The 24926-nt window shown below is 48.8% G+C and overlaps 11 protein-coding genes across 11 annotated transcripts; 5 read left to right on the forward strand and 6 right to left on the reverse strand.

The window, feature by feature from the left end:
- Positions 1-428: 428 nt before the first annotated feature.
- Positions 429-2978, reverse strand: BHQ10_009959 (uncharacterized protein; the record flags this gene model as incomplete). Its single annotated transcript, XM_040882930.1, has 1 exon — positions 429-2978. The coding sequence occupies one exon, from the start codon at positions 2976-2978 to the stop codon at positions 429-431; it is 2550 nt and encodes an 849-aa protein (XP_040738461.1).
- A 1188-nt stretch (positions 2979-4166) lies between these two features.
- On the forward strand, positions 4167-6935 carry BHQ10_009960 (uncharacterized protein; the record flags this gene model as incomplete). Its single annotated transcript, XM_040882932.1, has 3 exons — positions 4167-4249; positions 4306-4879; positions 4932-6935. The coding sequence occupies 3 exons, from the start codon at positions 4167-4169 to the stop codon at positions 6933-6935; spliced, it is 2661 nt and encodes an 886-aa protein (XP_040738462.1).
- Positions 6936-8203: 1268 nt separating this feature from the next.
- Positions 8204-9699, forward strand: BHQ10_009961 (uncharacterized protein; the record flags this gene model as incomplete). Its single annotated transcript, XM_040882933.1, has 2 exons — positions 8204-8584; positions 8635-9699. The coding sequence occupies 2 exons, from the start codon at positions 8204-8206 to the stop codon at positions 9697-9699; spliced, it is 1446 nt and encodes a 481-aa protein (XP_040738463.1).
- A 744-nt stretch (positions 9700-10443) lies between these two features.
- Positions 10444-11073, forward strand: BHQ10_009962 (uncharacterized protein; the record flags this gene model as incomplete). Its single annotated transcript, XM_040882934.1, has 1 exon — positions 10444-11073. The coding sequence occupies one exon, from the start codon at positions 10444-10446 to the stop codon at positions 11071-11073; it is 630 nt and encodes a 209-aa protein (XP_040738464.1).
- Positions 11074-11890: 817 nt separating this feature from the next.
- On the reverse strand, positions 11891-13347 carry BHQ10_009963 (uncharacterized protein; the record flags this gene model as incomplete). The annotated part of the gene is made up of 2 exons (XM_040882935.1): positions 11891-13044; positions 13098-13347. 2 exons carry the CDS (start codon positions 13345-13347, stop codon positions 11891-11893), a joined length of 1404 nt encoding a protein of 467 aa, XP_040738465.1.
- Positions 13348-14007: 660 nt separating this feature from the next.
- On the reverse strand, positions 14008-14743 carry BHQ10_009964 (uncharacterized protein; the record flags this gene model as incomplete). Its single annotated transcript, XM_040882936.1, has 3 exons — positions 14008-14427; positions 14487-14563; positions 14629-14743. 3 exons carry the CDS (start codon positions 14741-14743, stop codon positions 14008-14010), a joined length of 612 nt encoding a protein of 203 aa, XP_040738466.1.
- Positions 14744-16048: 1305 nt separating this feature from the next.
- Positions 16049-16822, forward strand: BHQ10_009965 (uncharacterized protein; the record flags this gene model as incomplete). The annotated part of the gene is made up of 1 exon (XM_040882937.1): positions 16049-16822. One exon carries the CDS (start codon positions 16049-16051, stop codon positions 16820-16822), a length of 774 nt encoding a protein of 257 aa, XP_040738467.1.
- Positions 16823-16894: 72 nt separating this feature from the next.
- On the reverse strand, positions 16895-17821 carry BHQ10_009966 (uncharacterized protein; the record flags this gene model as incomplete). Its single annotated transcript, XM_040882938.1, has 1 exon — positions 16895-17821. The coding sequence occupies one exon, from the start codon at positions 17819-17821 to the stop codon at positions 16895-16897; it is 927 nt and encodes a 308-aa protein (XP_040738468.1).
- Positions 17822-18515: 694 nt separating this feature from the next.
- BHQ10_009967 (uncharacterized protein) lies at positions 18516-21455 on the reverse strand (the record flags this gene model as incomplete). The annotated part of the gene is made up of 4 exons (XM_040882939.1): positions 18516-18562; positions 18613-19939; positions 19986-21366; positions 21433-21455. 4 exons carry the CDS (start codon positions 21453-21455, stop codon positions 18516-18518), a joined length of 2778 nt encoding a protein of 925 aa, XP_040738469.1.
- A 1232-nt stretch (positions 21456-22687) lies between these two features.
- Positions 22688-23838, forward strand: BHQ10_009968 (uncharacterized protein; the record flags this gene model as incomplete). Its single annotated transcript, XM_040882940.1, has 2 exons — positions 22688-23243; positions 23291-23838. The coding sequence occupies 2 exons, from the start codon at positions 22688-22690 to the stop codon at positions 23836-23838; spliced, it is 1104 nt and encodes a 367-aa protein (XP_040738470.1).
- Positions 23839-23932: 94 nt separating this feature from the next.
- On the reverse strand, positions 23933-24926 carry BHQ10_009969 (uncharacterized protein; the record flags this gene model as incomplete). Its single annotated transcript, XM_040882941.1, has 2 exons — positions 23933-24387; positions 24452-24926. The coding sequence occupies 2 exons, from the start codon at positions 24924-24926 to the stop codon at positions 23933-23935; spliced, it is 930 nt and encodes a 309-aa protein (XP_040738471.1).

Consider the following 24926-nt stretch of genomic DNA (forward strand, 5'->3'; position numbering starts at 1 on the left):
TACTTTTAGTCTATAAACTGTGTGCTCTTCTTTGCTTTGTTTAGGTCAACTGTTGTGAGTAACATCAAACAGCGTTGGTTCGATGTAGTTGTATTTGCTAGTCATTACAAGTATCTATATCTCAGTCGCATACCTGCTTTATCCTCATTCACAGATTGTAAGTGAGTCCTAGGCTATTACATGTCAGGCCACCGTGCAGAATATCAATGACAGTAACCTTGTTGACTCGAAGCAGCAGAGCTTCTACTAGATATACATCGGTTTACAATCTCGTTCGTAAACCTGTAGTGATATACACAATGCACCCAAAAATTATGCATAGGAACGAAATGGGAAAATGTAGTAGTCAGAAGAAGGAAGAAAGAACGCGAGTAGTAACAACAGAAACCCCTGCCGACGGAGTAACTACACGATGCAAGAGAGAAGTTCTATATCACAAGCTCAACAATGACATTGCCCAGCGTGCTCAGCGACCAAAGCACAATGAGTCCCCAGCCGATTTTTCGATCCATTTTCCAATGATTCAGCGGCACTATGATCAATAGTCCAACCAGTGTAACGAGTAATGTCAGACCACTAATCATGAGATTTTTCGAGATCGTGATTTTGTACGGAGCATGGCGTGCGACACCTTCAATTGCTGACGCTGTTGGGGCTTCGACATTGGAGTGCAGTGTCATATACAGGCCACCCATGCCGATCCCGAGTAGTATGTTGAGCATGGGTCCTCCAAAGCAAGCACTTAGCGCCATGACTGGGTATCCTAGTCTAGCTACAGTGATGTCCGCCACTAGGTCACTCAATGAGTTGCCCACGGCAAATACTGTGAGACCTAGAAGTGAGTCACTGATATTCAGAATTACGCCAAGGGTTTTTAACAGACTGACGACTTCATCTGCGATTATCGCGATCCAGCAGATGCCGACGATGAAGCCGATGAACGATAGAAAGGGGCGGAGTTGATTGGGTGCTTGCGTGAGATCGTCGTGTTTTTTCAGGAATATATTGAGCAGTATGGCGCATATAAATGATGCGCCTAGACTGATAGGGATGGGGATGATTAAATTTCGTAAGTTGTGCTCGTCATCCAGGAGACTCCAAATGGCTATGGTGGTGAAAAGTGGTGACGTAAATACATGAATCGTTGTAAGTGCGCGGTGCCAGGTTCGTGTTGCTGCAGACGAGGGGTCGTCATTTAATTCTGGTGGGCCGGCTGCCATTTCAGAGTCAAGCCTTGGTCTATTGGGAAGAGTACCTGACTCCTGGACTTGTGCCACTGGGGAAATGTGTTCTATACTATGACGAAAGCCGTTTCCAAGTCGCTGATGATCTTCGGGTTGTAGAGTTGGCGATTCATCAGGTAGTCGAATGATCGGCGTTGGTTGACGCTGATTACCACTAGCGGGAGTTAGAACAGCAGGTGAATGGGAGCGACGATTGTCCCATTCATTCTCCGTGGTTTCAGTCTGATTAGGATCTATGACCGGAATTGTGACCGTGAGGAAGAAAACGCTGGGCGCCGCAACGACACCTAGAATCTTTGCCCAAAAGGATTTTGATCTCCAATCACACAGCGTTGGAAAGAGGGCGAAAAACATGGTTCCAGGAATCAACGATGGATAATGCCACCACTTTGATACTAGCTCTTCCTGAGTAGACACATTTCGATATTCTGTAGTCGGTGAGACAGCAGCGGCAGGAAGATTCAGAATGGATGGTCTGGGAGACATAGAAGCTGGTGAGTCGACAAAGGCGGGAAATCTTATAGTGTCATTATCACTTTCGTCTGATTGCTCAAAGTTAGTCGGCTGTGGAAGTGTGTGGCCAAATGGGGATACACCACTTGGCGATGGAGGCTGATGTGATCGAGGCGACGCTTGGTAATTCGGAGAACTGAAGACAGCTTGAGGAACGGTCAAGTGATCAGATAATATTGTCTCGGGAGATCGGGGAACAGTAAGAGTAGATGTTGTTGGTTGATGTTGTACATGTTGAACTTCACTGTTCTGTTGTAAGGCCGCGTGGGAAGATCCCCAAACCACTGGAATCAACGTCCCACTGTGCTGCTTTGCATTGTTTGAGCCAGTATCTAAACGCAAAATAGGTGTGACATTAAGTGAAGCAGATCGACGCTGAGTTGAGGACTCCTCTGGTCGATTAAAGGATGTCTTACTCTGACTCGACCTTGGCAGGATACGAGGAGACAGGCCGGCAGAATCTGTATCCACATAATGACCGAGGTCAATCGTATCATCGTGTATATTCTTCGCTTTCTTCAAAGATGAAAGGACAGACTGAAATTCTAGAGCGCCGACTAAACTTGGCCGGATCGATGTGGCAGTCGTTCTCCGCACATATGAAGGTGGCCGTGTGACTCGCATATTCTCACGTATCTCGGCAAGATATCTGTTACGTGTCTCATCGTCTTCTTCTTCGTCGTCATCGTTCCATACTGGCCTTTCAAGTGCCTCGAAATCGGGTGATCTCCGGCCCTGTAATAGCCTGCTCGATTCTCCAGCAACAGGATCATCTTCGGACGATCGTTCTTCTAGATCCAGTTCTTGGCTTTGAGGTATGTGAAATTGAGCTCTTGCTGCAAACTCTCTATCGTACTTTCGTCGCTGACGAGTCAAATACCAATGCCAGGACACAACTAGGACGACATAAAAGACATAAAGACCGATCATTGATGCACACTCCCAAGCATGTAGTTCACCATCAGCTAGTACAACCACTGCTAAAACAGCAGCCAGTATAAAGAATCCGACGTCGCGTACGAAGCTTCGACGGGCGACTTTGAAAGGTCTGGCTAGGGCCATTGAACCGGCCACCACGGCCGTGATGAAGCACGCAGCGCCAATCAGTTCTCCTACGGCTAAGCTACCGCTATTCGAACCCATTGCAGCAAACGTCGAGAAGACGTCTGGACTGCCATTGCCAAAAGCCAGAAAAGTGACTCCAGTCAAACTTTCGCTCATCCCAAAAATGCTTGCAATCGTACTGAGATTGATGCATAGAAAGTCACTAGCGGCAATGCCGATGGTGCTAAAAAGGAGCGACAGCCATGCTATGATTATGATGAATGCAATCGGCTGTACATGGCGAAGCGAGCAGTAATATAGTTGAAGGTAGGAGAAAATCCCATCCTCATCAGGACAGTTGCTCTTAACAAATGAGCATTGATCGTTTGCATCACGAACAAGACGGCACTACTCGCATTAGCACATGTATCAAATCTCATTAAATATAAGGAGAATATGTTATACCTCTATCTCCTGCTCAAACGGCTCAAAGAGTCTTGAGCTGTTTAAATCTTCAACCTGAAGTCCTGGATGGATCATCCGTTTCTGGAAGCCATTATCACTCAATGATGACGGGCTCTGCTTATAACTTTGAGCAATACAGCTTCCGAGAGTCAAGAGTGTGAAGATCCCGATGCTCAGAAAGAAAGGTCGAGGGTGGTATAGCTTGTGTCTCCTCGCACGCAGCCTAGTCGGCGCTGATGAGGATGACTTGTGCTGTGTGAACATTACGACCGTAGCATTGTGATTGTCGCCGTTTGCATGCAGTATGAAGGTTGGCTGGATATGTATATGTACAAAAACTAGGCATAACACATACACCCGCGAATCATATGATCAGAGCTCAATAGGAGGCTTTAATGTATGTGCATATAGAGACTCAATGAATCAAGCCGCCTAAAGTGGTCATATGGCGTTCAGTGAAGAAGTACAGTGTAGCGTAAAGAATATAAAATGCCACAAGTGTGGCAAAGGTAAGAGAAGGAGGTTGAATTGCTGCTGGCGGGCTGGCAATCTCGCAAGGCAAGACCAATGACGACGCTTTATCGATAAGCCCTCTGATAACATCACGTGAGTGAGGGCACGTGATGCGTCTATGGCAGCTCCGGCATGCCGTATGTTTTGTTGACAAMCCGCGGAACACCCACCGATCGCACCTGCCGCAATATCTCGAAAAACAACAAAGTAGGAAGAGCGACTGTCAACCTCCAGCACTCCGAACACAAGCGCATCTACATTGCAGTCGATCTTGAAAACTGCTGAATCACATTATACGAAGAAGATGAATAACTAAAACAACACTAGACTTGTTCTTGTATCGTTTGCTTTTCCAATATCATATACAATTCTTGCTCGCGATTCATCATGCCTCGTGTTGTGAATCCATCAAAGAGCCATCGCCGCTCCAATGGCGGTGCCTCAACCCCGCAGAAGAACTCTCCCATCAAGTACGGCAAGAGCGATGCACGAAGGTCGGAAACAGGCTAACTATTTTTGCTCGCAGGATCCCCCTCAATGATGACATGGGAGAGAAGGCTGCTCGAATGCAGTCGCGACAAGCTCAGTATGACCGCCAAATGAATCAGATCAAGGCTGCTGTGAAGACGCCCATGCCCCCTCGAAGGCAATACGATCGTGCCGATAGTCAAAGCCCAGCAACACCACGTGGTTCTCATCGACGAGGTCGGGAAAGCGACGTGGATGGTCGCGGTAGAGGTGCAACTCCTGCAAAACGAGTTCCTATTCTTGCCAACTTCGAAGAGTGGATGAAAATGGCGACGGATAATAAGATCAACGCTGCGAATTCGTGGAATTTCGCCCTGATTGATTACTTTCATGATATGTCATTGCTCCGCGAGGGAGATGGCGTCAACTTTCAAAAGGCTAGTTGTACGCTTGACGGTTGCGTTAAGATCTATACAAGCAGAGTGGATAGTGTCGCAACTGAGACCGGAAAGCTCTTGAGTGGCTTGGCCGATAGCCGAGATCGCAAAGCCCAGGAAGGCGAAGGGGCTGAAGGCGACGAGGAGGAAGAGGAAGAGGGCGAGGACGGTGTACGAAGAAAGGCAAAGAAGAAGGTTAGTGCCATTTCAATTACGATGTTCTATTTCATTGTTAACATTAATGCAGACGCGCTCTCATGAGGCTACGCTCGCTCCGTCGTTTGGATCGCTACAATTGAAAAAGCTCGAGCTCGAGTTTGCTGTGGACCCGCTTTTCAAGAAAGCATCGGCCGACTTCGACGAAGGCGGTGCCAAGGGCCTATTGCTGAACCACTTATCTATCGATGGCCAGGGACGTATCATATTTGACAGTAGTGATGACGTGGACGAGACAATCAACGGCGGAGATCATACCCAGGACGATGAAATGAATGGTAGCGCAGAGCCAGAGGATACCCAAGCCAAGGAGCCGGAGGGCGATCCTATGGATGTTGACCCTGTGGAAATCGATATCTCCTCCCTCGGAAACAGATTCTTTCCCGATCTAGATCGTCTTTCCGAACAAGACATTTGCCCATCCTTGAAGAACCTTGATCTGGGTGACCCGAGCGGCTCTCTTGATATGCCGTTGCTCAAAGCTCCCGAGGAATGGAGACACGACAAGGACCACGACGAGTCTGACCCGGCAAGACGTATGGGTGATGCTTCTGGCATTATGCTCGACGATGATAATGCTGTGGGATTTGATGACGATGATGGAACCTTTGCAGGATTTGACATTGGCGAAGACGCTGGCTTCGGTGAAGGTGGAGAGGCCTGGGCGCGAGAGGCAGCATTGGAACCCTTGTTGAAGGTCCATCGCATGGACATTGGTGGAGAAGACGATCCGGAGGCTGCCGAGGACGGAGATCCTTACACGTTGTCAATCTCCCACCAACCGGCCAATAATGAGCACGAGAACATCCTAAGTTACTTTGATAACGCTCTACAAAAGAACTGGGCGGGTCCTGAACATTGGCGAATCCGGAAGATCAAGGAGACTAGTGCTGCCAATTCCACGGCTGCGCCAAAGCAACGTAAAGAAAAGGAGCCATTCGTGATTGACTTTTCTGCTCCTCTGGATGCTACAGCAGCTGATTTAATTTACACGCAAGCAAGCTCAAATTCTGCTATATCAATCCCCAAGACGCAATGGAAAACAAAAGGACGCAATCTTCTTCCAGATGACAAGCACTTCAACTCGCAACAACTGTTGCGCCTCTTCCTCAAGCCCAAGGCTCGCATGGGATCGAAGAAATTCTTTGGGGCTCGCAGGACAGGCGAGACTAACGAGACGCGTGTTCCAGCCGCAGGCGAAATGGACGAGGCTTTCTGGGCAAATCACAAACCCGAAAATGGCGCACAAGCGGACGACGAAAAGGTTGCAGGCACGTATGATGCCGACTTTTTTGCAGACGACGATGGGCTTGCGTTCCCTGACGGGCTGCCGATGGGAGACGACGACGACGACAACCTACCATTTGCGGACGCTCGAGAAATGTTCTCGCCCACAGGTGACATGGATGCCCGGCCGACAACATCAGCGGGTGATGGATCGGGAGCCACGGGATTGACAGCTCTATTGAATATGGTTGGAGCTACACCTGGCTCGGCGCTTCATGGTGGGGGATTCGGCTCACAACTAGTGACGCAAGGTGGCCGTCGTGTTCGGCCCGACTATGTAGCTTACGCGCGTGTGGCCAAGAAGGTTGACGTTCGACGGTTGAAGGAAGAAATGTGGAAGGGTATGGGCGACGGATTGATTGAGTCTATGGAGTTCAACTCGGCCTCGGATGCAGCAGCAGTCATCGATCAGCCCGAAGAGCCTACTGATGATGACGGGCCACCGACCCCTACCCCCAAGAATAGGCAGTCAGACGCAGACCATCCAATGCCTGACATCACCTCTGAAGTTGAGAAACACGGTCACCTGAAATTCACGAAAGTGATGAACTCTCTCAAGACTGTATATCCGGAAGAATCGTTACGAGATATCAGTACCTCATTCGGATTTATTTGTCTACTGCATTTGGCCAATGAAAAGGGACTGGTTTTGCAGAACGGCGGCGGCTTTGGCGAAGGAGAAGGTACCCTCGAAGAAATCTACATTACTAAAGATGTTGGGGCAGTGATTGACGGCGACGCGATGTAGAGAGGACAGGCGGCATTTTGATTCATGATCATTGTACAGAGCAATTGCTTATTTGGAGCTTGGCGTTTTATTACGATGACAGAGCAATACAATCATACTGTTTTACTTCCAGCCAGCCTCCTGAGACTTAACTATATCTTAGCTCCATCCATCCTACGGGACTGATATGCCGCCGAATGAGGCAACATGCACAGACCACAAAGGCTGGATGGTGCAGCCTCAGGCATCGAGATTATTACCGGGATTACTACATAGTACTACTACAAGTTGGATGGTTGGTCTCACTGGATCATGCAATAAGCGTGACCATCCCGCATCGATGTGCAGATTCTTTGTTACAGGCACAGCGTCAGACAATAGCGTCGACGACTCGACTTGTGAGTAGTACATTAGTACAACGTAGCAGTTACTATGTTTTCTGTACTCGTAGAACGAACGTGACGAACAGGAATCACATTAGGTGATTGGTGACATATTGGGCCCTAAGAAGGCGTCCGCGCTTCGGCAGACCCCGTGATTGGGCAGCCTGAGGCCCCCGCGTATCGCTTGGCGTGCCAAGTCCAGTCCTTACGGCGCTGATTGGTTGATAGTTTGTGACGAACAATGCACGCTCAGTCGGATATCACGCTCTCGCCCATGCAGCCACCCACTGATTAATCCGTAGTAGCTGTCCGATTTATCCTGCCTCGTCCTGTCGAGGGCCCCCCGCGCGCTATCTTGCATCCTCCACCGCCCAATCGACGCCGAGATGCTGCAATTGAGCGCAAAACAGGCACACGGCAGCTATTTCAGGCCCTCCAATCACTCGCTCGAGCTGCCCTAGATCTTCTGCCTAGCATGGAAGCCCGGCGCTAACTGCAGTCAATCACTAAATGGGGTGATCATGCTGTGCCAGAAGTGAGCAAAAGAGGGGAGCATGCATTGGCTCCGGTTTCCCCGTTTCCCATGTCTCGACAATTCATACATAGACCATGGAGTGCGGCCCTCGGAAATCTTTTGTCCCATCCCAAGCTGTGCTTCTCTTGAAATTTTGCTTCATTAATTGCATTGCTTTGAACACTGCGCAGGCCCGCAGCTAGTTGATTCTTTCTGCTCTGTTATCTTTATCATCGGTATATTCATCATATCGACCAGTAGAGTACCTGCCAGCAGTGTTTGCTGAGCTCACCGACTTTACAGCTTAGAGCTGAACTGTATACTGAACCGTCGAGAGCAGGATCTCTCGCTGCCAATCCACCATGTCTAATCAACAAAATCCCACATCCATCATGCGCAGCTCCTCGAGATCCTCGTCTTCCTCCTCTGCTTCCGACTTCAAAAGTCCTCGCACAGCACGGTTCGCAGAGGCAACGACAGTAATCTCACCTATTGATCCGTCGGACGGAGGCCGATCACCGTTTGCCGACCCTCCGGCTTCTGTCATGAAGGAGGCTCAGCATCATGTATCGGATGTTGGATTCGGATATGTGGCTGACAGCGATCCTTCACGATATGCGCATCAACCTATGACCCCGGCCTCGCCTTTGAAAAGCGCTCTCAAAACCCCAGGTACCGCAAGGACGCTGAACCCGTTTAGTCCAACATTCCGCGAGGAGGTCAGATTAGAAAAGGAAGAAGTGAAGACGGCGAGAGAGAACAAGCGAGATTTGGTAAGAAAAGCAACTCGGGAAGTACGATCAGTACTAACGATCATCTGCAGAAAATCAAAGTCCGAGTCCGAGCTGCCAAGGTTCTTTTACGAACTGTAAACTTTAGCTGCTCTCTCATTGTCCTCTCGATGCTGTCAACCAGCTTGACCATTTTTAGAGCCACCAAAGATCTGCCTGCTCGCAGTAACCTTCCACCATGGGCAGTAGGAACAAACCCTTGGCCACAATATTTGCTTCTGGTCATGTCATGCGTTTCTCTGGCTGCTGCTCTATTCGTCTTTTACGGATACTGGCGAGGCGGTCATCGCCGAGCTGAAAAGGTTGCTGTGTGGTACTCTGTCTTTTCGGTTGGCTTCTTCACCTTCAGCACTGTTATGTGGGTAGTCGGAGCAGCCGTCTTCCAGAGCTCAAAAGCAAATAGCAATGGGCAAGATCTATGGGGATGGTCTTGTAACGATAATCTCCGCCACCAGCTGTTCCAGGATCAGGTCAACTATTCCTTGGTCTGCCGTTTGCAAGATTGGTCACTGGTGTGTGCGATTATCGAAATCGTCCTCGAAGTGATTGTCATCTGCATCTATGCCGTCGGCTTTTACCGATTCTACACCAAACAGCGCCTGAGGAAGACTATGGATATCCGCGATAAGGCCCGTTCAGACTTGTATCTTGCTCAGCTCCGTGTTCAATCTGCACCAAACACACCTGGATTTTTCCCCATGACACCCAAGTCTCCATACATGTCAATGGCCGCTCAGCAATACCATCGAGATGCGTACTCTGCAGCCGAGAATGGTGAGAGCTACGCCGTTCAATACGCAACACCAAAGTCACCCACACGCGTAGTAACCAAACCATTCCAACTTCAAGCACCCCCTATCCGGGTGCAGAACGCGACACCAAAGGTCGCTCAACAGGGCTTTGGAGCTCCTGCTGTTGGCATCGCTCAGTCTTCAGACCACTCCAATGAAGAAGATATGTCGGAGAAGGTCAATGACCATGTTGGCGCTGCTCCGGGGGAAAAGACCTACGAAGCCGTGCCGATTCCGGGAGCGTATGCTGGACCAATGAGTCCCAGCTATCCTCCTCCGCCAGGTCAGAGTCATGGATATGACTAGGAAATGTTGAATTTCTGAATACGTTCAAAGTAGATCGATAATATTGTCATGCTATGTCTTTTCTTGTATGTCTTTTTGGTACTATATTCCCAGGCGCCCGGCGATTATGGCGACTTCTTTTTGTTCCACTCTTTTGATTTGCTAGGCGGATCTATTTATATATAGGACGATAATTCAGATTATTGAAGAGATTGAGATGATTCCAAAGTTGAAATGCGGAATGAGGGTCTAGAAGTGTTTAGTCAAGCCGAGAAATGATCCACCTTAATTTGATCTTCACTTTGTCTTAGCCTCCAGACTCTCGCCAACAACTTGTTCGGATGATCATCAATCAATCGATTAATTGATAGTACGGAATGCTTCCTCGTTATATCAGCACCGTGTCCCGAATCACCAGGACCGCATCAAGTTCCAAGATTTGCAGTCGTAAGTTGTCCTTCCGCAAGCAGCTCAGCCTGAGATCGATCCCCTAACTCCTGAAATATTTACTTAGTGCTGCCCCACCAGCGCATTAGCAGCAATAACAACATCCGCCACATTTCATCTTCTCGAGTAAAGACCGCAACAACAGCTACTACGACTCAGAGCAGCAAATCACCCTTGAAAATCCTACCCTTTGTCGCTGTCCTCGTGATTGGTACCGGTTCATACGTTTTGCTGGTTAAATCTCGTGCTTCCACGCCGCGCAAATAGACCCCTCTCTCACATCCATCGAACTCCTCTTCCCCCAACGAAAGGATAAAAATGGCACCAACACCGCGCTTCTCCTCCGACAAAGTCACAGTCGTCTTCGTCCTCGGCGGTCCCGGTGCCGGTAAAGGCACACAATCAGAAAACCTCGTGCGCGACTATGGCTTCAACCATCTGAGTGCCGGCGACCTGCTACGCGCCGAACAAGTGCGTGAAGGAAGCGAGTACGGCGAATTGATCCGTCACCACATCCGCGAGGGCACTATTGTTCCCATGGAAGTCACTGTCGCTTTGCTGTCGAATGCGATGGCCTCCATCCTCGAACAGAACAGCTCCAAGACCACACCGGCCCGATTCCTGATCGATGGCTTTCCGCGCCAGATCGATCAGGCGCATTTCTTCGAAGAGACTGTCTGCGTTAGCAAATTGGTTCTCTTCTTGGTTTGCCCTGAGGAAGTCATGTTGGGCCGATTGTTGAAGCGTGGTGAGACCAGTGGTCGCGACGATGATAACATTGAGTCGATCCGTAAGAGATTCCGCACGTTTGAGCAGACCTCCATGCCTGTTGTACGTGAATTCGAGGAGAAGGGCAAAGTTATCAGTGTGCAGGCTACGGGGTCAAAGGAGGAGGTTTATGAGCGGATTCAGTCTGAGTTGAAGGCCAAGGGTGTTGATGCTTTGTAAGCTCCCTCTTTGGAGGATTGTTCAGATCAGCGAAGTGGTAGATTGTTTAGAGGTATATATACATGTTCATAAAGTAATATATTAGTCTTCGGACACTCAGCTTTACCGAGAGGCACAGCAGGCAGGCTAAGCACTCAGTCCTTGTAGATAATGTGTCGAACAGCCAACCGCTCTACGATACTAAACCCGCAGTGCATCATGCAAACGAGTGACGGACGCTTCTCCGCCTGCACATACTGGCTTTGATGTATGTATGTAAACTAATCAAGACAATACACGTTTTCTCCGACGTTGTCCTCGCCGGCAAATCCTCCTGCATGCCGTTCATAGGAACATCAATATGTATCTAGTACCAAACACACATACCTGGGTCGAATATTTCCAACTCCTCTAGGACACTAGAATCATAGGACATGCCCTGCTGAAATGCTGTCATGAGATACACATCTGAAGTCTAGCAAATCCAGTACGGATTGTTTTTTTTTCCGTTCAGAAAAGTCCGACTCTGATATCGTCAGTTGATACAATCAAGACTAGTATGAATCTGATGCCAGTAAGACGTTCTTGTTCTGTTCAGAAAAAGACACTAATGTTCGATGTAATCTCATCATCATCAATGCATTAACTTGCATACATCACATAATGTAGGAAAAGTATCAGAAAGTAAAACTTTTCTCTTTCCCATTTACATACAGCTCAACTCTTTCGGAAGAAAATGCCTCAACCGGTTCTCCAAGAACAAATGAAAACATGATAGAAAAGTCTTTTCGCAAAGCATTAAAACAATAGAAGTAGAAAAAACATAATGCAATGGATTCTAGTCAGCCTCGCCTAAAAGATCAACTTCACGAGGTTGTGACTGGTTCTGTTGCTGGTGAGGCCGTCTTCTGTCGCCGAGCTTCTTATCGCCTCCCTTGCCAGCAGGACCGCCTTCTTCGGCGGCCTGTGCTGCAGCCTGTTGCTGCTGGAGTTCGCGTGCATATCGCTCGCGTTCGGTACGGATCACGCTTAGGACACCTTCCAGGCTGCGACGCCAGACGAACAGACGTCCCTGCACTTCGGCCCATTGCTTCTCGCCGAATACTCGGTATGTGGCACGGTGGACCAAGAACTCAGAGCGCAACTGCGACAATTTTCCCTCGACAAGACCTGCGCGAATGGTGTCGATGACCCATTTCTCGACTTCAGTATCGGCGACGCCAAGGGCGGATGCTATCGTGGCATAGGGCAGGGAACGAGAGGGAGTCGAAGAGGCGAGCGAAGCAAGCGTCAACAGACGCAACTTTGTTTGAAGCGCATCGCCAGATTCCGCCAACACACCACCGGAGATCGAGCTCAAAGGAGTCGACGAGACAAAATCTTCATATGCATCGAGGGTGTCGGCAGCAAAAATCTCAAGAAGCTCGAAAAGAGAAGTGTCGCTAGACCGAAGGGCCTGCACGGCATCCGAGGCAGACAGAGATGTGAAATCGAAAATAGCAGGGTGAGAAAGTGCAGATGTGAGAGCGCGGATGGCAAGTTCCCGACTTTCCTTACTGGATGCTTCGTTGGCATCGATGGACTGGAGGGCTTCGACGATGTGGGCGTGCGCAAGTTCGCTGTCACCGGCGGCTTCGGCGGCGTCTGCAACGGCCAAGTGCAATTTTTGGGCATCCTCCTCGTCGAGCTCCCAGGCGGCGAGCCAGTTGGGGAGCTGAGAGACTAACTGACCTTTCAGGGCTTCGTAGGCAGACGTGGAACCCGATTGACGGATGACGGCGATAATGGCAAGGAAGACATGGTATCGGCTTGAGTCGGAGGGGGCGAGAGTGTTGAAGATGGTGGTCAAAATGGTTAGGGCCAGCGAAGGGCCGAATTGTGCGGAGGATGTGACGGGTTTTGACAGGTAAATGCAAATTCGGGAAAGGAAGATATCCGGGTCGGAGGATTGCTGAATGAGATGAACGAGGAGGTTATAAGCAGGGATGAACTCTACGCCATGTTAGCAACGCTCTTCATTCTTCTTCGAGGAGAAAAGTGCACACCCTTCTCGGGAGCATTATTCAAAACCGCAGCCGCAGCAACAATCTTCTTCAAGACCTCATCGCGTTGTCCTAAGTTCGCATCCTCGCCATTCTGTTCCTGTTGCCGCAAAGGCTCGAGCAAAGGAGCAATCTCGGTGTTGACACTGGCACCTTCTTCGTTGGAACGGAGCACGTCGATGTATTGAGCGAGCTCCTCGCACAGCTCCGTAAACGACCCCTCAATGAGAAGGGTATTGGTAGGTGCGGGCATTTTGGCGGTGTTGTTTCTTTATGCTCCTCGACGGACAGATCAAGTCAGTCGAGAGAGAAAAGACTGTAAGCGGTGAAAGAGCAGACAGGGTCGTCTGGCTGGGTTGGGGCGATAGGTTGTTGAGTACTCGTTTGGTTGTATCGATAAGTGTGGGAGAAATTTCAGTTGTGTGATTTGAACTCTTGGCGAATCAGCGTCCGTTGCGGGCGGAGCGGAGGTCCCATTAACATCATGAATTCTGGCCGTACGGAGTAAGATACGAACTTATTTAGTTTTTTTATGAGAGGAAAATTATAGACAGCGACCGGCCGCCATAAATATACATTCGCTCCATGGATTGAGCGAATACGCGATACATTCGAATGACTAACGTGTACCAACTATCGAACGCACTTATGCAAATAAAAGAGAGACATCGATATCATAACCATGCTCTCGTGTTTCGCGTCTCATGACTACGAACTCAAAACACCAAAGGATATCGTTCAACATAAAAGAAAAGACAAGCCCATAAACTCCATGCTAAAGACTGGGAACTGTTCCTTCGTCTCGCAAAGTAACTCGAAGAAAGGTATGAAAAGTATTATACTGCTATTAGTGCCCCACAAAAGAGCATATGTATCCAGGGCGAGATCATGAGATCTGCGATGGCGCGCGATCTTATAGCAGCATGCCAAAGACTGCAAGCAAACCAGCGGCAAAGAGACCAGTTGCACGGTCTGAAGAGATCTGAAGAGCCGCCGCGCCGTGGGTGGCAGTCGAACTAGCAGCGGTACCAGATGCAGTTCCAGATGCAGTGCCAGTAGTTGCGGCAGCAGTAGTGGCGAGGGTGCTGGCGCCGGTAGTTGATGCTGCGGTAGTGGAAGAGGCAGAGGAGCTTGTGCTCGAGGTGGCAGAGAGATCGATCGTGCCGCAAGTTGCGTTGGCCTTGCATGCCTTCTGCGCATCGAGGTCATTGGGGTTGTTTGCGATGCACTGTTTGTAGTTTGCCTGGCATACGTAGAAGGGAATGGTGTTCTGGTATGGGGTCAGGTCGGGAGTGGTGCCATTGGCGCAAGTGCAGTCGAAGTTAAGGGTTGTCTATTCGCGTTAATTATATTCATGTGTTGGAGTATTGGCGAGAGTTGAAAAGTGCTTACAGCATCGCAGTCATTGGCAGAAGCAGATCCTCCGCAGACAAGAGGGCAAGTGTTGCGTTCACCCAGGCACCATGAACCTGTGATGTCGATTAGCCAGGGCTCTTGCAATGAATTTTAGTGTCAGGCGCAATGATTAACATACTCAAATCGGAACTGGAAACTTCGCCCAGGTTGAAGCCAGCTGGGAAGGTGTAGTTGTAATAAGCAGTCGCTTCAGCCACGAAAGCAGCAAGGATCAACACAGCGGAGGAACGCATTTTTGCGGGAGGTGGATCGCAGAATTGAGATCAACAGTAAGGTATGATAGCACGCAGGGTGATCAATGATGATACGCAGAGTAGTCAATGTTGTGTGAAGAGTAAGAGAGAAGAAGCGTCGAGCGAGAGCGAGAAAAAAGAGGAGGAGGAAGAGGAGGAGCTAAAGAAGCAGTCGCGACGGGCGTGGCTAGTTCAGGAAGGAACGAAAAAGAAGAGGCCGGAAAGCCGGGCAGCAGCTTCCATTCACTTTTCTGTGTGTACGTACTGCGAAAGCAGGGAAGTGGAGAGGACTAGCGCACTAGCTTATTGCTTGGCTTTTCCTTTAATCTGCTCGTGTCTTATCAGCAGCTGGCTTGCATAGCAACGCTTTCTATTGTGTTTACTGCATCCTCACAACAATTCTACTATGTACGTACGTACCTTGAATACTCAATGAATACTACCAACATCCCGGTATATACAAAGGAGGCGCACAGAGTACCGTTCGATGCAAGCAATGTTTCTTTGCACTATTCGGGCTGTACCGTTGTTGCTGTGGCCCAATCGCCCGGTGTTCCTGGAAAATTAATCGAGGAGTTCGTTTGGCGTGTAACGATATGTAAGGCCTGTAATATACCAGCCAATCAGTAAAAACAATTGGCTGGGTGACTCCGAGACCACTGAATTAGCTCGCATTAGCGTCCGTTACCTGTACACGCTATGTATTTAATACCCACACAAAACCAATCAGCGATACGGGGGAAATGACTGTGTTACTCTCAAGCCTCAGCGGAGTTTCAGTTATCATAGGCTTGGGCTTGAGGATTTAATCACGTTGAATTAGAATGCTTTAATCTGAAACCGCTATCAGATATTCAGATTTACATAGTACGCAGTCAGTCAATACGAGAAGAATCCGTCAAATTGCTAGTGGCCACAAGCAATCTAATCGCTAGTCGCTCGTTAATTGCAACGTCACTAAATGATGACATTCTTGTAGCTGACTGAATACATAGTAATGGTCTCTGTTAAGTTGAAGCTGTTTTTTTCAGTTGAGATGTTGAGATGATGTCAATGTACGCTCTCCAAATGTCAAGTCGGCACGTGCCTGGGATACATCAGCTACGCTTTGTACTACGTATTATGATTACCATCTGTAAAAGACCAAGCAACGTAGCCGAGGCCCGACAATCAACTCTATCGATACGATACAACGTATCGAATATCAATTGTCCTGCAGACATTGATGATTCATACCAATGATAAATATCAGGTTGCTTGAGTAGTAGTTGTTCTGGTCGAAGACGACTAGCCCGAGTTCATACCATGTCAACAAAACTACCGGCTTCATCCATCCAGGAAGCATTTCAGCCCAGACCGCTCACAGACTCTGAACTGAACCACTTCAACAACATACCATGGGCCAAATCGATCCTCCAACAGTCTTTGGACTTGCAAGGTGACAATAATCAAAGCGAATTTGTCGCTTACTACATGCCCACTCGCGTAGCCAAAGACTACACCGACGAAGATGGGTTTTTCGCGGGTACAATTGGCACCAAGGAAACGATCCCATACTTGGTAACTCTATGTCGCCGCAATCTCGACCAGGTATCTGCAGCTTTACCTACGGAACCGCCAGCGACTGTATATGATCCTAAAGCAAAAGGGGTGTTTACTCCGTCGCGGCCACCGGATACCATCACGCTGGTGTCCATGTCAACGCCGGGATTGAGTGGACATCCCAAGACTGCGCATGGAGGCGTAATTGCGACGCTATTTGATGAGGCCATGTCGCATGCCGTCGAGGCGCATTTGTCGGCTTCAAATCCGTCGAGATTGAGCACTGATGTCCGAGACAGAGATGCTCAGTATACAGCGCAATTGAACGTGCGATACAGGAAGCCTGTATACACGCCTGGATTACTGGTCATCCGGTCATGGTGTCTTGCTCGCGATGCGCGCAAGTTTTGGGCTCTGTCGCATGCGGTCCAGGAAGAGCAGGAGGATGGCGGTGGGCAATTGGAATGGGTTAAGAAAAAGAGTGTTTGCGCGGAGGCGTCATCTTTGTGGATTATCACGCGGAGCGAGAAGCTCTAGCTTGCATATAGATTATATTAGTATCTAATATTTCATATACATTTCTATACGAATTTGATATAGGTGAATAGATCACATCTTGGACTTTTCATATTTTCGCCCACTCGTGTTCCGCTCAATAGGAACCACCAATCCGATATGAGAACACAACGCGACAATTTCCCCCTGTTCGTCCATGATGATCACCTCGATATCCATCCTCCCATTCCGGACGGATTTCATCTCCACCCGAGAATATAACCAATCCACCCCCTGGGGCGGAAGACTCTTCTTGAAGTCTATATTCAGCGTGACAGTGGGATACCAAAACGGTGGGATCTTTGGTCTTGTTGATGGTGGCGACGCCGACGAAGATAGGGCTTGATAACCCACCTGTTCCAGTCCTGCAGGAAACCAGTCACTCAAAAATGGAAGTGTCTCGTTGGTCCACTTCCCATTCCCAGCTGCAGAGGATCCCGAAGTCACCGTGCGCAGGCGCGCCCATTGATCGAGGACACCCGGTTTCATGTGCGCGCTTGTCGGGCCAAATGTGATGCATTGATGCTCCACGCGCCTGAATTTGGCCCAATCTGTTGGTCCTGTCTGTCGCCATTTTGACTGCGTAGCGTTATCTGGTGATAAGCTCACGTTGTCGGGCGTAACGATAACGCTGGGTGGTCCACCACTCGGTGCAGGCGGATACAGTTTCCAGGTTGAAGGCGCTGAATGTCCAACGTCTGATATCGGGTCTGAGACGGTGATGTATCCCACAACTTTAGCCGTCGGCTTTTTGGTGTGGTTCGGCTTAGCACTGCTACTATCATCTTCCTGAGAAAGCGTGACGTGGATTGTAGACGTTCTCGATCCTATTTTGGAGTCTTCTACTGTCAGAGTCGCTGTTCCAGCAGCCGTTCGGCGCAGGAAGGTCATTTGCATTGATATTGGTAGAGGCTGGGAATTGTGTCGGGKGGGATGTGTATGTTTGAAATGTGTAGTTGCGAGGCGGTAGAGGATTGACATTGTATAGCCGCCATGGGGGACTTCTCAAGTTAGCGAGAGGTCATTTAGTCACAGATAAGGGGGTATACCAGCGCCAATGGACCAATCTGGGTGGACATTCACAGTATATGTATGCGATGATAACGGCGTGACTGTGATGCCATCTTCGAATACTTGCGTGTGCGGAGGAGACATTGCGATTTCTGCTCGTTCTCTATACTCGAGCATATCCTATATATTCTACCGAGACTGAGGCGATATATAGAGATCGAATTGAAACAATCAGTGTTATGGTTAAGCAGATCACTAAACATAAATCAATCCCTCAATGGATATCTGGATGCTTAGATACCTCGGTATCACTCCCCAACTCCGCAGCCCCACATATCCGGCTATCACTAGACTCCAGCCTTGAAATACATGCATTAGAATAAGAAGTAATATAGACAATCCATTCGTATTCTACGTGGTCAACTAGCATACACACATCAAAACGCCCGCCAGCTTGCTATATCCATCCGAAGTCAATGCATTGCCTGGAGATTGTGTATCGTTGTAGTCGTGTATCATAAATCATACGTGTGGTGATTTATGTTGGAGAAATTAGAAAAAAAAGAACAGTATCTAGAAAAGAAAAATGGGTATATGAAGACGGCATGTTATCTATTGTCTTCGCCGTTCTTGCTTCCTGAGTCGAGCATCGTGAGAACGCAGTCTAGGATTGGGTAGACGCTGCAAGTCGCTGAAGACAGGACAAAACACCTGATTATTGTTAGTAAGGTTAAATGCTTGATTTAATAAGGAAGACTAACCTGTCACTCCTTGTGTCAGCGTGGCCTTAGCTTCTGTACTCCTTGAGCCCAGTGTCACCGTCATGCAGTATTTGACAGCTTTGGACTCTGCCAATTTGTTCGCCCAGCGGAAGACGACTTCATCTTCGCGACTGTCTCCAGCCACGAACAAGAAATCAGGCTGACCGGTATAGCCTCCTTCTTTTCCCCGCTGGATACTATACCGCCATACTAGTTCCGCTGCACTCGCCTTGTTTGTTCTCGAAGACTGAATGATCAATGCACCGTCGACCGGAATGACATGTACTCCCTGGCTTGCACATGCGTCATTGATATGGTCAGCACACTCGGATGCTTGGCGAGCCGCAGCAAGCTTGTCCTCTGCGTCACCATAATGAAAGACGAGCGAGCAATGCAACTCTTCTATCCAGCTGTTTTCTGTTCTTTCTCGAAAATAATTGAGGATTCCTCTGGTTCCAGCCTTCCACTCCTTAGTGTGATGTTCTTCGTTGAGTTTGATCCAGCTGTCCTTGGACGGCTCGCGAATAAAGCATCCATTCTCAGCAATCAGTCCTAGTCCTGACACCTGACGGAACAACCGTTCCATCTCTTCAGGTCGTCTGGCACTCATCACATAGACAATATTTCTAGGATCCTCAAGCAGATCGGTGAGAGTGGTCAAAGCTCGCTGCGGTGTTGTCAAAATGATACTAGTCGGCGAACCCCAAGATGCAAGGGTACCTTCATAATCGAGGATGAGAAGTCGGCGCTCGGAATTGCGGTATGCATCCTCTAGCCGCGGAACTGACAGGCGGGGCACGGCTATAGTCTCTCGAGAAGAATGCTCGTCCCATACTTTGGACAAGGCCTCCCGGAAGGACTTGACCCAGTTGGTTGTGGAATTTTGCAGCACTGCATCGTGCAGCTTCCGCCACATAACTTCCCTTTCGGAGTCAGTGAGGGTGAGTGCGGTATGGATAGCTTCTGCGCATTGGCGGTAATCCCATGGGTTGACAAGTAGAGCATGACCATCAAATATGGATGCACTTCCAGTAAACTCGCTCAAAATTAGCGGTCCATGAGACTTGGGACCGTATTTTCCATCCTGACAGTAAACAAATTCGTGGCTGGTAAGATTCATGCCCTCTCTCAGACTTGTCACCATTAGCGCATCAGCGACTGTAATCAAAGCGAGGTACTGCGCGAAGCTGAGGTCTTGCTTCAAGAATACGAGCGGTTGGTGCGCCAGTGTTGAATGTGTTGAGTTGATTCGCATTGCAATATCAGATACAATGGTATCCAACTCTGTTTGCTCGTTGGTAGATGAGGCAACTTGAATGAGGACAACCTGCGGAAATTAGTAAACAGTAAGCAACGGTGTAAGGTTGTCATACCTGATCACGAAACTCGGGATATGTGTTCAAGAAAAGTTCATAGCTCAGAAGCTTCTGCCGCACTCCACGGATTGAATCAAGCTTGTCTCTCGAAACAATCAACCGCTTGCCCTCGTACTTCTCCGAAATGATCTTGATCCAGTGTTCAACGTCATGGCTGCGGCGTCGTTCATCCCACGACGTTGGATCAATACCAATTGGAAACTTGCCCACATTCACAAACCGATCCTCCAGCTGCACACCGTCTTTCCTAGCCTCAACACACAATATGCGACTGCAAGTTTGTAAGAAATGACGGCAGTATTCGTCGATCTGAAATCCAATAAGATCTGCGCCGAGCACACCCTCAAGAAGTTCCTTGCGTGGCGCCAAACATCTGAAGACTTCTGAAGATGGGAAGGCGACATGGAGGAAGAAGCCAATTTGCGCATCAGGTAACAGCTTGCGAAGCATTGCTGGAACCAGCAGCAAATGATAGTCATGTACCCAGATGGTGTCACCTCGTCGCCAGTTCTTCGCAATGCGCTGCGCAAAAGCCTCGTTGAGCTTGACGTAATAAACCCAAGAATGGTCCTCGTATGCTTTGCTCTTTGGGTTGTCTGGGATCTGGTAGTGAAACACGGGCCAGAGAATAGTCTTGCAAAAGTGAGAGTAATGTCCGTCAAAGTCGGCATCGCTCACGTAAACGGCGAGGGACGAGTATTTATCCTCCAATGTCTCAGCAATCTCTGATTTGACATGAGTGTCCAGCGCATCGGTTGGCATGCCTAGTGTACCCACCCATACGGTATCATCCAAACCAGGATCGGAAAATGAGCGAACCGCATTGCGTAGGCCGGGATTTCCCTGTTCGGCGGATTCAATGGTCCAATCGGCATCGGAAAAGGAATGGGATGGAACCGAGCGCATAAGCTGTCCTTGAGCCTTTTGACTTTCAATGCCCATGGTGGGTTGTTTTGGCTTCTCGATGACCTGAGGCATCGCAACCGCTAACGACTCCTGGTGCTTCAGGATTGACGGAGAAGGAAGTGTGACATTCATCGGGCGAGGCTGGTTGAAGGTATGAGTCGAGCCCCATGCAGGCGAATGGGCCTCGCTCTGCGACAGGATATTGACCTGTCCATTGGGAGCCGTGGGAAACGGGTATTCGCTAAGCGGCTCGAGTTTTGTTCGGGGATTGGTGAAAATTTGTTCATGGTCGGTGGTCGCACCTGGCGTCATTGCTCTCTTTATGATTTCATCTTGAGGTTTCTGGAAGAGACTGGCGGCAGCGGAGAGACCATTGCGTTTTGGAGATCCTTTGGGCGACTTTGACTTTGGGCTGCTGTGGGATGTTTTGCCAGACTTGTCCAGATGAAAGTTGACCGTGTATGGAAGGAAGCTAGACAACTGCAAGTCAGTATGAACTTTCAACGTTGACGCACTACAGCAATCAGACGGTACATACAGCGAAGCAATGAAGACAGTCATTGTGAAGGGCGTTGCGCTGTCGCCAGATTCTCTTGTAGCTTAACTGCGCTTCGGGCCGATAATGCCAGCGTTTTGTGTCTGTCAGGTCAACAACAACAACGACAGCGCGCAAGCAGAGTAGCTAGACCGGCAGGCCGTTGCTCGGTATGAATAGATAATATGAGGACGATAGTCAGGAAGTAGTTCTTGTGTCTGGACAGGGAAACAGTCTTTTTGTAGGTTGTGTACTTACTATGTAAGTATGGCAGTGGAAGCTGGAAAAAATTGTGGAGCTGGCTGAGGTACATCGAATAATTTCTACGTCATGTGAAAAATACCATACTTATACGGATAAATACATCAATACGCGGGCGGTTTACGTGGCGGACTCGCTGCGACCATGAAATGTGACAGTACCGGTAGTAATCTTAGGTCCCGCTGCTGCATGTTTAGTAAATCTTATATCGATGTTTCTTGCATAGTTTCATGATGAGAATTATATCATACTGTGTCGGTATGATATTTTTGTTAGTATAGTGCGTCCTGCTCGAGGCATCAAACCCATCAAGAAGCGGAACATCGCTGGATAGTCGTTGAGTATTCGACTAGACTGGTGAGCAGTATACATAGGCAAGACTGGGGCGACATGATGTAAGGGTGGGCGGTCCCGAACAAGGCAGTCAATCTCGAAACTGTACGGCCATTACACGCCATGCAATGCGTACCTAACGAACTATGACCATGTATGAATACCTGATATTCCCCGTTTAAATAGCTCATCTCTTAAAGACTACGGAGCCTAGACAGTTCAATTTGAAATGGGGGTTCTCATTGGTGGGTGGCGTGCGACCAATCAAGGAGGCAAACTTCGCACGTTGACCACTGGAAAGTTGAAGGAAACTAATCACTGCTCGATTGTTTACTGTGTAATACGTAGTCTGCCTTGATCCATGGAAGTCTTGAATGTCATGACTTGTAATCCATGTCTGGCGCAAAGTCAATTCGGAGGAACCTAATACTTACGTAGTCCGTACAGTGACACCACGTGATATTGATTAATAAGCATAGATTCCTAAAAGTGGATTAGTGCTAATGACTAAGAGAGTGGGGGTATGCAAAACATTTCGGCTCATACATTTTACTATGTACTACTACTATTATGTACTATGTAATCTATCCATTTAAGGCTGCCAAAAAAGAAACATACATAGTACATACATCAACCGACCTGCAAAACGAAAGGACGTAAACTCATGCCCCTACGCATCACATCAGCCCCCGTGTCTGGCATCAAAAAGAGAAAAGCAACCACTACAACCCGACCTCGCGCTTCACCATTCGCCAGTCATGCGCGCTCCAAACCATCTGCGCGTGGTAAATCAGAGGGCGGAGAAGATGGTGGCTCCATGAGCGACTCCGAGCCGTTACCCGATATCGGTAACTCACAGTACCTCAGTGAGTCGGTGAAACTAGATGGCGTAATGCAAGCTATGCGACATGTCAAGGAAGCCATATTCGAGGACCTGCCGGAACGAAGGGCTGGCATGAACAGTACCCGTATTGCAGAATTGTTGAATGCTCGCAAATCACTGCCACCGTTGGTCTCGGTTGCGCATTTACATACTGTACTGCAGGCGCCCACGCAGGTGGAGCGGGAGATTGTTTCGCTCGTTCAATCAGGGCAGATGAAGAGATTGATTGTTCCCGGAAGAGGGAATGGTGCCGCCGGTTTGGGGGACTGTTTGGTCATGGCGAGTGATTTGCGTGAGTTGGTGCAAATGAGCAGTGATTTAGAACAGCATTCAAAAGGTATGTAACTCCGCCGTATCTGCATATTACTACTAACATTGGTACAGATCGGTTTCTGAGTATTCTGGACCAAATGTCAAATACATCCGCCATCCCCTCTCTGGCATTCTCCCGCGAAGAATCTGCCGCTCTTGTACGAGCTGGCTTCCTCGTAACAGCATCATCATTATCCAAGGAAGCCGTCAATCTCACATCCCTACGCACCTATTCTACACAAGTCGACGACACCAAGCATGACTCAGTCCAGTCCCGCGCACCAGCATTCTTTCTTTCTCTACCCAGCACAGGACCTTATCTGCGCCTCTTAAGCGCGGCCCGCTCTCACTTACTGGCTTTATTGAAACAGTCCAAATACCATGAAGCACCATTGACTCTTCTGCGGGACCGCTGGGACGGCGCAGTTGAGTCCAACCGCAGCTTCAGCGTCGCGAAGCGGATTAGAGGTGAATTCAGTGGAGTACTACCGGGCAGGACGAAGAAGTGGAAGGAGTTTAATGGGATGGCGTTTCGCTGGATACTGGAAGAGGCGCTTGGAGCCGGGCTTGTGGAAATTTTTGATACAGGAAGTGTTGGGCCTGGTGTTCGCTGTTTGTGAGATTGCACCGATCTGGTGGATCTCTGCAATTTTATGTATAAAAGCACTGGCATCAAAGTACAAAGGTATAAAGACACTGGTGTCAAAGTACGACTTAGGAGGATCTTTTCTTGTCAACCCATCCCAGAAACAAACCCACATCCGCTACAACGGCCTTTGGCACTCCACCCATTGTCCAACTCCTCTGCACCCACTGCGGAATCTGTCCACCGGCATCTGAAGTCGTGGCCATGATCCACTCAATACGCCGTTCCGCATCTGCATCTGCAGGAGGCAACAACCGCACACGCTCAACGCTGGCATAGTGCGCGAATATGGTATTCTTTGGCACAACAGATAGAATCTGTTGTTTGATTGCATCTGGAACATCGTTGTTTGGCGAGTCCTTTTGGAATAGGAGCGGGATTTGTATTGTATAAAATCCTTGGACGGGGTTATCGTTGTCGCTGTTTGTTGCGGAGCTAGGCTCATATGCCGAAATGACCAGCGATATGAACGTCCTCGGTGATATGAGGCCAGCAGGTTTGAAAGTATGCGTAATCATATTGACTGCGACATACTTCAGTATCCAATATTTCAAAATATAAACAAGAAAAGATGAACAAGAACAAACCATGCATATCAACCCCTCTCCATCCACCCAATTCCTCAACAACAGGCCACTTCACCAAATGCTCCACCGACGCCACACTAGGCGTATAATCCATCTCATTCTCGGAATGATTCTCTCTCAACCCTTTCTCAAACTCGCTCCATGACGCACTGCCTTTTTGAATCGAGGAGTCCGCATGTATACTCTTACGACAGACCCAGTAATCCTCTAGCTTACCGCCGTTGCCGTTGCCGTTGGAAGCGGAGGTGAAGAGTTGCACTTTTGCGGCCGAGGGTGCTGAGGAGCGGAGTTTGCGGCCTGGTTTAAAAGATTGCGGGATTGTGGTTGTGATGAGTGTTTGGGCTTCGGTGAGGATTGCTGATAAGAATGTGTTTGATTCTGCTCTTTGTGGTTCTGTGGGCTGAGTGAGGGAGGGATGCGGGGGTAGGGATGAGAAGGGGAGTGGTTTTAGTCGTAGGTAGGATGTGGTGGACAT

The sequence above is a fragment of the Talaromyces amestolkiae genome, assembly GCF_001896365.1.
Source record: "Talaromyces amestolkiae strain CIB chromosome Unknown scaffold28.1, whole genome shotgun sequence".
Classification (NCBI taxonomy): domain Eukaryota; kingdom Fungi; phylum Ascomycota; class Eurotiomycetes; order Eurotiales; family Trichocomaceae; genus Talaromyces; species Talaromyces amestolkiae.